This window comes from Geotrypetes seraphini, chromosome 10, assembly GCF_902459505.1.
Source record: "Geotrypetes seraphini chromosome 10, aGeoSer1.1, whole genome shotgun sequence".
Classification (NCBI taxonomy): Eukaryota; Metazoa; Chordata; class Amphibia; order Gymnophiona; family Dermophiidae; genus Geotrypetes; species Geotrypetes seraphini.
The window spans coordinates 79,683,860-79,699,877 of record NC_047093.1 but is presented as its reverse complement, the minus strand read 5'-3'; the positions used below and the strand labels follow the sequence as shown (position 1 = coordinate 79,699,877).

The window sequence follows — 16,018 nt, the reverse complement described above, 5'->3', positions numbered from 1 at the left end:
CAGCGCGCCCTTTTTTCTATACAGGGCCATGACCTGGGCCTTATCAGCGAAGTTGAGGTACCTGGCAATAACTGGTCGGGGCCGGCCCGCGCCCTCCCGTCGCGGACCCAGGCGATGCACCCTCTCCACCACGGTGCGCGACCCTTCCGGGGCAAAGCCCACCGCTCCAGGAAGCCACAGCTCCACCAGCTCCCGCAGCTCAGCGTCATGAATAGACTCCGCCAGACCCACCAGTCGGATGTTGTTTCGACGTCCGCGGTTCTCTTGATCTTCAAGTCGCTCGTGGAGGGTCGCGCACTGAGCCTGCAGGGCCTGAATCCGCGTCTCCAGCACCACAGCATGATCCTCCTGGGCAGATATGCGGGACTCCGCAGTCTGGAGACGCTGCCCATGTCGCTCCAGGCAATCCCTTACATCTTCAACTGTTGCTTGTAGCTTAGTGAGCCGTTTGTCGATTGCTGCTGAAATTGTCCGGGTCAGTTCTTTCACCGCGTCATCTTGCAGCAGAACCCTCGGCGGGGTGGCCGAGCCAGACGCCATTTTGAGTGCCCCGTGCACACGCTGAGCCCGATTCGGCCGCGGGGTCTTAATGGGCATAACTTGCCGAAAATTCGCTGCAGAGAGCCGCCGATGCAGCTGCTAGCTCCCCGCAGCGTTCCGCTCCACCCCACTCCAAAGGAATATGAGATGCAAGGCAGAATGGCTGTAGATAGCGAAGATTAAGGCGCGAGAGGGTTGGAGCACGAGCAGGGAGCCGCCGTTCAGCTCAACGTCATCACGTGACCCCTCGGAGAATTTTAGCTTTATTAAATATTTGTTCTGCAAGCTAATAAAATAAGTATAAATTGAAAATGTGCCTTCTCTGTTGACTTTTGGTAGTTCATAGATTTATTTCTTACTGCTATTTAGATTCAAGTTCTTTGTGGAAGCGATATGAGCTTTTAAGGATGACTAGATCCATGTATCTGTCAAGTGCTGCTTATGCATGAAGTAATTTTGATGTGTTAGCCCAAGAACAGTGGCTGTGGCCATGGAGATGGGTACTTATTATGAGAGAGAAGGCAGGAGACCAAGCAATGGAGAATCCTTCATACTTGGATATTATTTGTCATAAATCAGGGAAAAATTAGAGTTCTCCAGAAGGGTTTTTAAAGTCCCATTATTTACAAACAATATACAGAAGGGCATTGTTATAATTGAAAAATCCTAATTTGAAAAACTTCAAATTATTTGAAAATAAAAACTGATAGGCTCTGGTCTACATTCTGTTATTTAGAAAAATCTTCAAATTTCTGAAAATTAGTTGGATTTCTATACCCCTTTGTCCAGAAAAATGTCCATTCTCTGAGGACAAGCAGGCACTATATTCTCACATAGGGGTGACACCATCCACAAAACCTGGTACGGACACTACCAAGTGCACTGTCATTTAAATTTTTTTAAGGCAGTGCCTGTACTGAATGTGTGCTGGTGCCTTCCTGCCCGATGTTATCTCACGGTACCGGCAGTTCTTTTTTTCCTTGGAGCTGAGAAGCTGTGTCTTTTTGACATTTTGGTGTCTTCTCATCATTCTTTTTCTTAGTTTTGTCATCATTCTTTATTCTTATTGTGTTCTTCTATTCCTACTGACTTTGTTTTATTTTTTATCAACTCTTTTGTTTTTGGCCTTCTGGTTACTTTGAGTCCCTTTTCCCATCTGGGAGCATCAATCTTTTTCAGGCTCCTATCTACTTGATCTTCCTAACCATTGAGTCCTTTGACTTTGTTTTTGGCCTTTGTCTCCGCCATGCTAAAATTTGTACAGAGCAGCTTTAAGAAATGCTCTTGATGCAATAGGACTGCATAATTGGTGTGTCCAGAGCCTGGGTCCTGAACATTGGGATATTGCCCATGTCCTTTGCTTCCATATACAAAAGTTCACTTAAAGCCCACAAACTACAATTCGAGAAACATTTTGTATTGCGTCGACATTGAGCACGATATAAGTGAAGCAAAGAGCAGTTTTCATTCCCCTAGAAGACTTGAAACTCTGCCTGAGTTGGTGAATGGGTTGTTGAACCGTACACTATTTGAACACTTGATTTTCACATTTTTGGATTTATTTTGAAGAGTTTTGATTTGGACTACTTATTTGGGACATTTAACACTGTTTGGATTGTAAGCTCTCCTTTTTAAGTATAACGAGATCTGACACCTTGATTTTCCTTTTTGAAAAAAAAGATGTTTGGAGCCTTTGATCCGGTTGGACAAAACATTTATATCAGCTATCTTAAAGATAAGTAACACTTTTTCTTAATAGCTATTTGTGTTTCTAAAACCAATTACTATTATGGAGGGAGCAAACTGTTATGGTTCCCTTTGTCCATGGGTCTATTTTAAATTGACCAATGAGTAGAAGCACTGAGCACACTTTTAAATATAAAGATATTTAGTTTGATTTTTGTTTTATTAGGTATGATTATGTAATATACTTTATGCATAGCACTACTAATGAATAACCTTTAACTAAAGCTTAGACTTCTCAACCTTCCTCATCGATTAGGAGATATTCCACCACTTCCAGATGTTCATATTATAATTCTAAACATTGCTACAATCAACCTTCTTTCTCATCTTTAAGACCTACCACTCAACAGTCCTGCTCAAGATAAGAGACCACAGATATCACAGCCTCGGTATCAAACCAAGCAACAGTCATCCTTTTGACTCTTTTCAAGAGAGCACTGCCAACATTTCTTTCACTCTTCTTCCCATAGGAGGCAAACTACTTTTATTTTCATCACCGATGGACTTTAATTGCATCAGACTAGTGGATATGTCAGGTAGTAGCTCAGGGTAATGCCCTATACTTGCTAAGAAAACCTCCAAACCACCCACCAAAAAAGTTTCTCTTTAACTCCCTCCAGAAGACCCTCCTTCATCAAGACCTCTTGACCCTTCTTGAGCTAAACACAATTAGAATCTGTTCCTCTGCAAGAGTGGGGCTGGGGGTTCTATTAAAAATATTTTCCGATACCAAAAGAGACCAGAGGTTTTTGGCCAATTCTTGATCTCTGAGGCCTCAACATGTACTTGTTGAAGAAAAAAATTAGCATGGCCTTTCTGGGAACCTATCCGTCCCTATTGGAAAAGACGATTGGCTTTGGTCTCTAGATCTCAAGGAAGCCTGTACTCCATCCTACCTGCTCACAAAAAATATCTTTGCTTTCGCATTGGATCTTGACACTTCCATTACAAAGTCCTACCCTTTGATCTGGTTTCAGCTAGTCATATTTTCATGAAATGCCTTGTGGTAGTGGCAGCAGCCCTTTGTTCCTGGGGTCTCCTGTCTTTCCCTACTTAGAATAGTGGTTGATCAAGACCTCATCATTGCTTCTCACTGAGCATGCCATCAGTGCAACATTTGTCTCTTGGAGCTGCTAAGGTTTGTAGTCAACTACCAAAAATCACATCTGCACCTCTCTCAGCCATTGGAATTCAAAGGAGCTCTCTTAGACACAAATCAAGGTCAAGCTTTCTATCACAGCAGATAGTTTGATTCACCTGTTCCAGACAGTCTCCACCCTATCATGCTTAACAGCATGCCAAAAGCTACACCTTTTAGGCCACATGGCTTCCACAGTACATGTCACTCTGTTTGCATGTCTCTACTGAAGGATTCCACAATGAATTCTGTTGCCGCAATGGTCTCAAGATACAGGATCTGTGTGTTCTCCAATCCAAGTCACAATCCTCCGTTGCTCTCTCCAGTGGTGGATGGTGCCATACAACCATACTTGAGGACTTCCCTTTCAGCTTCCTTACCATGAAAAACTCCTCACCACAGATGCTTTGATGCTAGACTGGGATGCTTATCTGGACGGCTTCCGTACTCAAGGAGACTGCTCTCCTCATGAGCAAACTCTACATATAAATCTCCTCAAGCTCCAAGTAATCTGCATCACACTCAACATATTCCAGGACCAATTCTTATGGCTGGTAGTTCTCATCTGAATCATCAATCAAGTCGCCATGTTCTATTTCAACAAACAAGGGGACACAGGATCTCATCCTCTTTGCATGGGAGCAATCCAGATTTGAACTCAGTACGACATCTTGTGTCAGATTTTCTGCAAATGGGTGATTTTGGACATAGATAAGAACATAAGCAATGCCTCCGCTGGGTCAGATCTGAGGTCCATCATGCCCAGAAGTCTGCTCACGCGGTGGCCCAACAGGTCCAGGACCTGTGCAGTAATCCTCTATCTATACCCCTCTATCCCCTTTTCCAGCAGGAAATTGTCCAATCCTTGCTTTCCCCCACAACCACAGACTTTCACTCTTCTGCTCCAAGTTACATGCCCCCAATTGCCTGGAATTGGAAGCCTTTGTCATTGATTGGTGCCATCATTGAATTGCTGTTCACGATGAATTGTGACTGGTGCTTTGTCAATTAAATGCAGTCTATTTAATTGAGACCCCTGATAAAACTGGTATTTCCAGTGAAATGAGTCCCGTTGGGTTTGGCTGGGAAGCACTGGATAAAGATAAGTTCTTGTTTTTGCAGAATTATATTGAGTTGTGCTGACATTTAATCACATTCAAGTTAATGTAAGATAATTTGAATTGTGAGATTATGGGTCTCATAATCAAAAAACATAAACATCCAAAAAGCATCCTAAATCACCACTTGGGATGTCCTAATTGCCAGGATGTCTAAGTGCCAATAATCAAAATTGTCTTTTTGTACGTCTAGCAAGGTAATCCAGTCTCTGTATGTTCAAAGCATGAGATGGGCATGGTGGAGGCATGTTATGGGTGTGCTTTGGGGCAGTGTCAAGGACGGGTTAGACATGGATGTCTTGCAGCAATAATCAAACATTTTGCAAGACATCCTGGATGGAACTTATACTTTTGGAACCAGACCTGTTTTGAAGGGTCTAAGTGCCACAAAGTTGCCCAAACTGACCAGATGACCACTGCACATGTCAAGGTAAGACACTCCCACACTCCCCCAGTGCTTAGTGACCCCCTTCCACCACACTAAAATGAGAACAAAAAGATACATACCTGTCTGTAAAATAACAGCATCTGGTATGGGGCATCCTAATAGAGCTGCACACAGGTGTCTTAAGTAGCTTAGTGGTTGGGCTAGTAAACCATAGAGAGGATGTTCCAGCCCCATAACCTACTCGTTATAACCACTACATTTAGGGTGGAAAATGGGCGTCCACCAAAACCCTACTTCTCTGCCATATAGGTGTCACCTGCAGCCATAAGGGCTATTGGGGTTGTAGACAGATAGGTAACCTAAAGTTCATAGCAGTACTCTGTAAGGTGCCCCACTGCTCTGTTGCCATGTCTGGGTGGCCAGTCCATTACAGGACTGGCCCCTCCCATATCCAAAAGGTCTTGTTCTCGGAGTATGGTGGTTTGCCTTTTGAACATGGGCATTTTCTTACTGCTGACTTTAGATGTCCAGTGCCATACGTCCAAATTGGACTTAGATGTATGTTTTGAAAATGCCTCTCCATGTGTCTCTTAGTTGAGAGATTTTTCATGGTCAGTGATTGAAATCTTGAACCAATTAGTCTCAGTTCTTTTGAGTATTGATGGTTCTGAACAGGTGTCTGAGACTCTCTTCCTCTCTTTAAAAAGATTGCTCGCTGCGATCTGTGTATCTGGGACTTTTGTGTAGTGTAATTGAGAATTTGAAAGACACCAGTTCTATCTGTTGTTTGGTAGTGATATTTTTAAAAAGTCACAGTGGTCTACCTCAGCCCCCTCTAACTTATGCCCTGACAAACCACTCCCCCAGCTATCAACACCCCCCCCCCCCCCACCAACCTTTCTCTGGTGTTTTGTACACCTGCCACTCTGATCCAACTAGTTGAAATAAAATCCCGATCTCCCAGTTCATGCCTTAAAGGAGTTAGGAGCGATGCCTGCTCGCTCCTGCCTCCAGTGCCACCATCTTGAAAAATGATGGTGCATTTTGGGGTGCAGCAGGCAGGCTCAGTCTTATCATCTCAAGCCCATCCTTCCCACCATATAGACCACCACATAATGAAATGGTGTCATACATTACCCATTTTCCTTCTTGGACTACTCAACCTAACAACTGACCACCAACCAATTAACACCTCTCATCTAACATAGCATCCTAGATATCACAACCACCATTTACACAGACCCTCTCCAACTATCAATCAGTACACCATGAACAATCCCATTTCAGCTTATAAAACAATCCCCCATTCACCAGCATCCACCTAGATAATAAAAGGAAACCCAAAATACAACCTTGTAGAACCATTATCAATTTGCAAACAATTACCTTAGACCAGTGTATCTCAAACTGTGTGCCGAGGCACACTAGTGTGCCACGGCACACTGAGGAAGAAGAGAGGTGCCTGCCAGCTGACTTCCCTATGTGATACAGCGCAAGCGCTGCCCAATTCGCCAAAGGCCTGCATGTTTCCCCCTTCTCTCCGGCTTCCCCCCTGACCTCCCGGTCTCACCTTTAAAGCTAATTACAGCAGCCTGCAGAGGATCGCCAGTAGGTAAAATGATTTTATTTTCAATATAATGATTGAAATGTGTCAGTTTTGAGAATTTGTATCTGTTGTGTATATTGTATGTATATGAAAAATGAATGGGAAAAATTGCATTACAATTAGTAAAGGGGATGGGATCTGGGACAGAGCTTGGGTGGGCCTAGGGAGGTCTGTGGGGTACTCAGTTGATATTTGTTAGACTTAGGAGGTACTTAGCTTGAAGTAGTTGAGAAACTCTACTGTAGGCAATCAGCTGGCACCAGTGCCTCTCTTTCTCTCCAGCCCTCTTCCCTGCTGGCATCCCCTACTGGCATCTCAGGGCCCGTCTGGAGGACCTCTGCACATTCACGGATGTCAGCATGATGATGACACACACATGCATGATGTTATCATGGCGACGTCCGTGCACTTCTGGGTGCCTCAAGCCTTGGCCACTACCTTTAATGTGCCCCGGCTCGAGCAAGTTTGAGAGACACTGCCTTAGACCTATCACTCCCTATAGAAAAAACAATCATTCCAGTCCCATGCATCTATATTAATGCCAGATCAGTAGCCTACAAACTCCTACTAATAAATGATTTGATTTCCACCAACAACACAGGCCTTGCCTTCTTCACAGAAACCTGGCTAAAAGAGTCTGCAAATCCAGAACTTCCCCACCTATGCCCATGAAGTTAATGCATTATCCACACACTGAGACCAAATGGGGAGGTGGCCTAGCCTTGGTCTACAAAAGTTCCTTCCACATCTTACTATCTGACTCTGCAATCCAACCTGAACTAGAAATTATGATCATAGAAACATAGAAAAAGACGGCAGATAAGGGCCGCGGCCCATCTAGTCTGCCCACCCTAATAACCCTCCCCTATTTAACTCTGTGCAGAGATCCCACGTGACGATCCCATTTCTTCTTAAAATCAGGCACGCTGCTTGCCTCGGTCACCTGAAGTGGAAGTTTATTCCAGCGATCAACCACTCTTTCGGTGAAAAAGTATTTCCTGATGTCGCCGTGCAATTTCCCCCCCCCACCCCGATTTTCCATGGATGTCCTCTTGTCGCTGTCGGACTTTTGAAGAAGAAGATCTTCTTCTACCTCGCTACGGCCCGTGAGGTATTTGAACGTCTCGATCATGTCTCCCCTCTCTCTGCGTTTCTCGAGTGAGTATAGCCGTAATTTGTCCAGCCGTTCCTCGTACGGGAGATCCTTGAGTCCCGAGACCATCCGGGTGGCCATTCGCTGGACTGACTCAAGCCTCAGTACATCCTTGCGATAATGAGGCCTCCAGAATTGCACGCAATATTCCAGATGGGGCCTCACCATAGATCTATACAACAGCATAATGACTTCAGGCTTACGGCTGACGAAACTCCTACGTATACATCCTATGATCTGCCTAGCCTTAGATGAAGCCCGCTCCACTTGATTGGCAGTCTTCATGTCTTCACTGATGATCACCCCTAGGTCCCGTTCTGCAACCGTCCTTGCTAGGATCTCACCATTTAGGGTGTAAGTCTCGCATGGATTTTGACTGCCAAGGTGCATGACTTTGCATTTCTTGGCATTAAAACTCAGTTGCCAGGTCTTTGACCATTGCTCCAATAGGAGTAGGTTGTGTTTCATATTGTCCGTTGTGCTCTTGCTTGTTATATTACACAGTTTGGCGTCATCGGCGAATAACGTTATTTTACCGCGAAGCCCCTCAGCCAGGTCCCTTATAAAGATATTGAAAAGGATCGGGCCTAAGACCGAGCCCTGTGGCACCCCGCTGATCACTGCCGTCGTTACGGAGGGGGTGCCGTTCACCACCACCCTCTGAAGCCTACCACCAAGCCAGTCCCCAACCCATTTTGTCAAAGTGTCACCTAATCCTATAGAACTCATTTTGCACAACAACCTGCGGTGTGGGACACTATCAAATGCTTTGCTGAAATCCAAGTATACAATGTCCAAGGACTCTCCAATATCAAGCTTCCCCGTCACCCAGTCAAAGAAGCTGATCAAGTTGGATTGGCAGGATTTCCCCTTGGTAAATCCATGTTGACGGGGATCCCGTAGATTCTCCTCATCCAGGATCTTATCTAATTGGTGTTTGATTAGGGTTTCCATTAGTTTGCTCACTATAGATGTGAGACTCACTGGTCTGTAGTTCTCAGCCTCTGTTCTGCAACCTTTTTTGTGGAGTGGAATGACGTTAGTTAGAAGTTAGTTAGACGTTAGTTAGAAGTTAGTTAGAAGTTAGTTAGACGTTAGTTAGACGTTAGTTAGACGTTAGTTAGACGTTAGTTAGACGTTAGTTAGAACATAAATCAAGCATACACTCTAGCAGCATTGGATTGCAACTCTTCCAACATTGCCACAAAAATACAGGAAATTATTTCAAATTTAACCTGTCAATATACCAGGCTTATTATCCTAGGAGACATAAATAATCCATTTGAGTCTCAGGACAACACAAAAGCTACCAACTTGCACGGGTTCTTACTGGACAGCTAGCTAGACCTGAAGTCATCAGGACCTACACATAACAAAGGTTACTCCTTGGACTTCATATCTTCAAAACCCTCCCTACATACACACAGATGCTCATAACACTGACAGATTCTTACATATGTGACGTACATGTCATCTATTCTAGTATATACTTATGAAGGGATTTTTTAAAAATAAAGCAAAATTCTGGAATCTCTCGTGGCACACCCAGAATCTCTTCGGGGCACACCACTGTCAAGGCTCACAGTTTGAGAGAGACTGTCTTAAACAATCTTCCCAAATAGATCAAATTGATACCCCAAAGCCTAAAATGTTGATCTTTCAAGCCCCTCAAATTTCAGACCTATAGATGGAATCCCAATACTAGCCAAACTTCTTGAACCACGCATCAACAAACAACTCTGTGCCTAAGTTGAACACTCTTGCCTCCATCCCACTCAATTTGGATTCCACTCAAATCATAATACAGAGGTCCTTCTATTGATTTTAACTATCAAAATCAAGCAATACTTGAGCATTGGCTGCCAGGTGATCCTCCTTCAATTTGACATATCCTCCGCCTTCGACACAGTCAACCACTATTACTAGGCAAAGTCAACGAAATAGGCATCGTAGGAACTGGCCTGAACTGATTCAAAGACTTCCTGCAAAAGAGACAATATCTTGTCTACAAAGATGAAGTATCTTCAAAAAAACTGGTAAGCATTTTGTGGCGTACCACAAGGACCACTGTTATCCCCAATTCTCTACAACCTTTTCATGAGTTCACTAGGCCGAATCAAATTCGACAACAATGAATGCATATTCTCATACGCAGATGAGACATTCTTCTACTCATCTCAATTAATAATGACACTAACAACACAACACTGATAATATCAAATGGAATAGACAAATACAGACCTGTGCTGCATCCCACAAACTCAAACTGAATGCGGACAAAACCAAAGTCATATGGTTTCATTGTAACTCTAACTTCAGGATTCACACTGGATATCAACAAGATGTACAAGGTCCTTGGTGTTATACTCGACTCCATACTATCATATGAATTTCAAGTATCCAACTTAAGAAAGAAAACCTTCTACAATATGAAAAGACTAAACAGACCTTTTTTCAAGAGCACCACTTTGCTGTGCTAATGCAAATGTTTATACTGTCACAGCTGGATTACTTCAATTCCCTCTATGCGGGTCTAAACTCCACACCCCTGAACAAACTACAGATTGTACAAAACACAGCGATCAGACTAATATTCAAACTCAAAAAATTTGACTCCATCTTGCCTTATTATAAAAACTTACACTGGCTACCACTCGTATAACCTTCAAACTATTCTGTATAATGTTTCAAATTCTATATGCAAAAACAGCAGAGCCACTCATAAACTTATTTGTCAATTCCTGGCCAACGTCAACCAGAAAACTGAAATCGCTTCAACTACTCATCTCATCTCCCAACAATAGAAATGCACATTTGATTGGCTTTTAATTTATCTTGACACCAAAACCTGGAAAAACCTCCTGACTGATATTAGGATGGAAACATTCTACAACAGATTCTGATAAAAATTAAAAACTATCTTCTTTGAGAGCATACACACTATAGTCAACTAACTCAATGTACAGTCATGGAACCTTAATTCCTCCTTTCCCCATTACTCCGTTCATAACTTGGTTCTCTTTGAGCTGCTATAATATAATGTAGCTTATACATTCTATAATTCCTTATATTGTAAGTCATCTTGAACCTAATTAGGCATAGTGCGACTCAGAAATACTGGGCTGGATTAGATCTAATAGAATTTATCCCTTACTTAGTAGTCTCCATCCAATTACCAAATAAAGGTATAATTCCATTATATTGCAGAGTAACCCCACCTGGTGCATCTCAAAATGCATGAGGCTGGGAGGAGAAAGAGAGAGAGGGAGACGCAGATCTCAGATGGAGGTGCCAGGAGGAAGGGAGCATCTGAACTTGGAAAGAGTACTGGGACAGTATGGAGGAGAAGAAATGTCAAAAGGGCAGGAGATCCAGGAAAGAAAGTTAAGAAAAAACAGAGAATAGCATTGTGACAGGTTTTCTATATACTATAGGTCTGAAATGTGTTTGCTTTTTACATGGTTTATTTATTGTAAGTCTGAAGTTGTGTACCTACCTTAGGAGAGAGAATATAATAGGGGGCCTATTCAGTCCAAGCAACATCACTGGTAGAAAGTCAATATGGTGTTAAACCTGTTCTTCCCTTTGATTGTATTAGTTGAAACTTAGATTAGTGAATTAGGTCACAATTTTCTTTTTTGCTTTAGCTTGTTTCCTTATAATTTGTCTGTTGTACTCACATCTGTTGTGTGTAGGTGAGTCGTATACTTTACAGTTTTGCCACAGCCTTCCGACGCTCTGCCAAACAGACTCCGCTTTCTACTACTGTACCACCGCAAACTCCAGACAATGACATCTTCACTTTCTCGGTATCTTTGGAAATCAAAGAAGATGATGGGAAAGGTTACTTTAGGTAATTTGTTTTTCTAATCATTTCACCAGTAATGTGAGTTAGTTTCTGTGATCTGTCTTTGAATTTTGTGTTTTTTTATTTGAGTGGTTTCATTTATTCAGTGGTTTTCAAAGTTAAGTATAAAGGAATACATTTTTTTAAACTAGCTGCATGGGTCCAAATCCTTTGGGCACTTTTGCCCACTGACTTTGCATCAGTTTTCAAAGTGAAAATATCCATAGCACATAGTTTCTTTTTGAAAAATTCCTTGGAAAAACATATCCTCAGAAATGTGTTTAGCACTGTAAAAGCTTTGTAAATGCAAAACTATGGGGCTCTTTTACTAAGCAGTGCTTATCCCCAGTGAAGACCATTTTTATTCTTGCTTGGAAATGGCTGATTTTCTATTTTGTCAATAATGGCCATGTGATAATTTCCCCATTTGCACATGAGCACTTACTGACACCTATTTTCTAGGTGGTAATGGCTCACATGCTAATCAGTTGGCACATGGCAAGGTAGCTGCACCAACCAGTTAACATAGAACTTACCTACTCTCTGTCTCCAGACCTGCCCCTATTGTTAAAAAAACACCCCAAAACTATTTTATAGCATGTGGGTAGCATGTGTATACGCAAAATCTACTGTGGGATGCCTGAGCACATCTTGCTGTAGTGTGTTAAACTGCGGTAAGCACACATTGATGCTTACCGCAACTTAATAAAAAAAGAGCCCCTATATATGGTGGTGCATTCCTCATCCTATTTCCAGCTTCTAAACACTGCCTCTTAGTGTAGAACAGTGCATTCATTTTACCCATGTAAGTTGTCTATTTTACCCAGGTAAATCATGTACCTGCAAAATGGCCTTTGAAAATTGCCCTCTGAAGCAGCAATTCTACTTGGTCAAAATATCAACTCTGCTACTTTTGATAAACCAGCTTATTGCAGCTACTTTCTCTAGGTTTAAAAATGCTCTTTACCCGTTTACCATCTTGTAATGCAACTCAGCACATGTTAATGTGATTTATTACACATTACATATTGGATGCTTCCACTTTTTCTCAGTGGGGCCTTCTTATTTAACTATGGGCTCCTTTTACAAAGGTGCTCTAGTGGTTTTAGCGCACGCTAGCCGCTACCGCCTCCTTTTAAGCAGGCGATAGTTTTTCAGCTAGCACGCGCTAATCTTGTGCGTGCACTAAAAACACTAGCGCACCTTCGTTAAAGGAGCCCTATGTGCTTAACTTGAGTTAATGAATGTTAGGTAGGACCTTAAGGCCTCATTTACTTAGTCAATGGTATAACTTACCCAAGGTCATAAGCAGTGTTAGTGCAAGAGGCAGGATTTTATCTCTTACTTACTGGTTCTCAGCTTGCTTCTCTAATCACTAGGTTACTTTGATATCCTCTTACTTAACAGTGCTCTAAGTTTTAATCCAAATTAATCAGGTTGCTGCTGTACTGATTTTTAGCAGAACTCCAATCAGGCACAAATATTGGTTTATTTAGTCTAATCAATGTGTCCTTTAGAGAAGCCCTCTGAGGCAGGGAAGTACATACTGTGCCTGTAAGGTAATTCACCTTTAGCTCAGGTTTGGAAAGGCAACTAATTTAAATGTAAAATGAAAATCCAAAAATTGAAATGCTTCATGTCCCTTAGTTATATTTTTTCCAGTTAAAAAAAGAGAATGTTTGATTTATTCTAATTAATCCAAATAGTTCAAACATATTTGCTGTTCCAGTGCAACGGGAGCAGAGTTCCTGAACAGATGGGTAGTCACCCTCAAACTGTGAGTTTGTTTGCAGATGATGTCAATCAATTTCTTTGGTCCTACCTCCTTCCCCAGTGGGCTGTGCTGTAGCCCTCCAGTTTTTCTCTTCTGTAAGCGAGTTTAGCAGGTGTCTAATCTGCTCTGACTTTCTTGTTTTATTTTTTGGGGTATTTTGTTCCCAGATTTTGAGGCTTTGGTGCTGGGGCAAATGGCATTTGAACGACTGCTGGGACCTGTACTGCAAAAGGGTGCCATATCTCAACTTTATGGCTGCTTGAACACTAGAACTATATGTTAGCTATGTTGACCTATATGTTAGCTTGGGAGGTGGATATTGAGAGACCCCTCTCTTTGCAGGTGTGTGTGGGTGTCTGGGGTTATACTGCTTCGTTGGGTATGGCCTCCCCATTGGTGGAAAATGGCTATTAAGTTCTTTTCCACTGGTATCTCAGCCCAGAACTTTTAGTAAAAATGAAAGGGGGACCTGGGGGGGGGATTGCTGGAGGGGCTATGGTGGGGTGGGCACCTATTTTCATATGTGGGGAGTTGTGCACTGCTTACCCCCTATTGGAGTTCCATCTTTTGATTTTTGTCCCTCCCTCTACAGAAATGACCCTTCTTCATGTGTATGACCCTGACAGGGGAAGGGAGAAATTGCATTTACTAAATTGCTATTGACTACAGCCTGCATGATTGTGGCCCGGTTTTGGAACCTGCCAACTGGGCCTGATAGGGTACAGGTGGTCAGTAAGCTGAATGAGTGGCTTAGACTCTATAAACTTTCTGCGTTGAGGTTTTATAAATGGAGCAAGTTTCATAGAGTATGGTGTTCTTATGAAAGATGGTGTGCTGTGTATACTTGATGTTTTTTTTTTCTTTTCAATTTTTAAGATGCCCGTTACAGAGTGGGTGGGGGGTGGGATACATTTGCAGCATTGTCTGACTAAACTGCATTCTAGATATTTGAATTTTTGATCATATTTTATTATAGCTTTTGCTTCTACGTCCTGTAAGTATTCTGCAGTATGTGTTTCTGCAAGCCACAAGCACATACAACAGGATCATTGTGGACCTTACTCCACTCATTAAGACTTACAAAAAAAAAATTAAACATTTCATGAATATATAGCCTCATGCTATATAATTAAAAAACAAATACTTATTTCATGATGAATAACTTTTGGACTTTAATATATCTTAAATAGAAAACTATCTTTAGATAGATTTTTCTTCAAATCATTTTATTTTTAAAAAAATCCAATTTAAATAAAAATAGAATTTTTGATATACACTTCTCCCTCCGTATTCGCTGTGATAGGGGATTAACAAAACCGCAAATACAGAAAAACCGTGAATAACTTTTTCATATATTATTCACTGTTTTCTATTAAAAACCATTGTGAATATGGTGAAAAACCACAAATAACATAGTGGGAGACCTGGCCTGTTCCTGAAGGAGAGGCAAAACATGATGAAGAAAGTCCTGGGAATCGGTGATTTTCTCTGTAAACACTTGGAATCAGCAGTTTTTCTATGCAAGCTGATGTAATTTGGTGGGAGGAGCCAGCAAGCTAACAACCGTGAATAATTGAAACCGCGAATGCTGAAACCGTGAATATGGAGGGAGAAGTATATTTTGTTTTTAATAGATTTTTATCCACCCTGGTTGAAGCACTTCATTATATACAATTTTAGTAAACTTTCACACATGATAGGCTATACCCAAGTGTCTACAATTTTCAAAGTGATTTTGCAAATGTGATCTTGGTGCATAAAACATGCAAAAACACTTGCAAAAAATTTTGGTGTTTTTTGTGCATTTTTATTTTTGCATGGAATCTTTGCAGTTTTCTATTTCAATGTTAATTTGTTGTAGCTCCTTTGAACTTCTTTCTCTGCTACTCCATCATCTTCATGCCTCTGGCTATACTTCATTGGTTGCTGCTGGCCCTCTCTAAAATTTCTAGGTAGATGGATGATATCAATATAGATAGTCTGACACCTGAATATTTTCCATTGAGCAGAAATGGTTAGTGTTTAAAGTAATGGGTTGAAAACCAGAGTTGGGGTTAAAGTCCCACTTGTCATTAACACTTCTTATGACCTTTGGCAAGGTACTTTTTATCCTGTTGCTCCCAGGAGAAGGACATATTGTACTTAAATATCTATCAGATTAGTAGCTCTATAAAAGCAAATGATAGTATTTGTTCATGCACTAATATTCTCCCATTTGTGTCCTTTGTTCTTAGTCTTGCATCGTCAGAGAGGCCTCCTTGTGCTCCTAGGCTTTCTCCTTCTATGCTTTTTGGGCTGGATTCTGTAAAGGATGCACAGTAATCACAAACAGATATCCTATATAGAATTACAGCCCACCTAACACCACGATTCTCTAACTGGCGTCCATGTCACAAGTGCCAGTTAGGGAATCGGGTTGCCACTGAGCTGATCGCGACAAGGGAATCTCCCTGCCGCAATAAGTTTAGCAGCTGTGGCAGTGAACCTGTCTCCCCTCCCGCGAAGACTACCGGCATGAGGGATGCACTGGAATCCCCAAAGCCGTCCCCCCACCCCGAATACCCAAGGCAGGAGGAGTGCCCAATTCCTTCTGCTGCCACCCTCCCCTAGACATCCACTGGTAGGAGGGATGCCCAGACCCTCCTGCTGGAACACTCCCCCTGAAACATCCCCCGGCAGGAGGGATGCCCAGTCCCTCCTGCCGGAAA

At 42.2% G+C, this 16,018-nt stretch overlaps 1 protein-coding gene across 1 annotated transcript in view; it reads left to right on the top strand.

Moving 5' to 3' along the window:
* RABGAP1 (RAB GTPase activating protein 1) overlaps positions 1-16,018 on the top strand; it is a 539,836-nt gene that overhangs the window by 108,260 nt on the left and 415,558 nt on the right. The window contains exon 6 of the mRNA XM_033960742.1: positions 11,385-11,542. Within this exon, the coding sequence (XP_033816633.1) occupies positions 11,385-11,542 (158 nt within the window). The remainder of the gene's footprint in view (positions 1-11,384; positions 11,543-16,018) is intronic.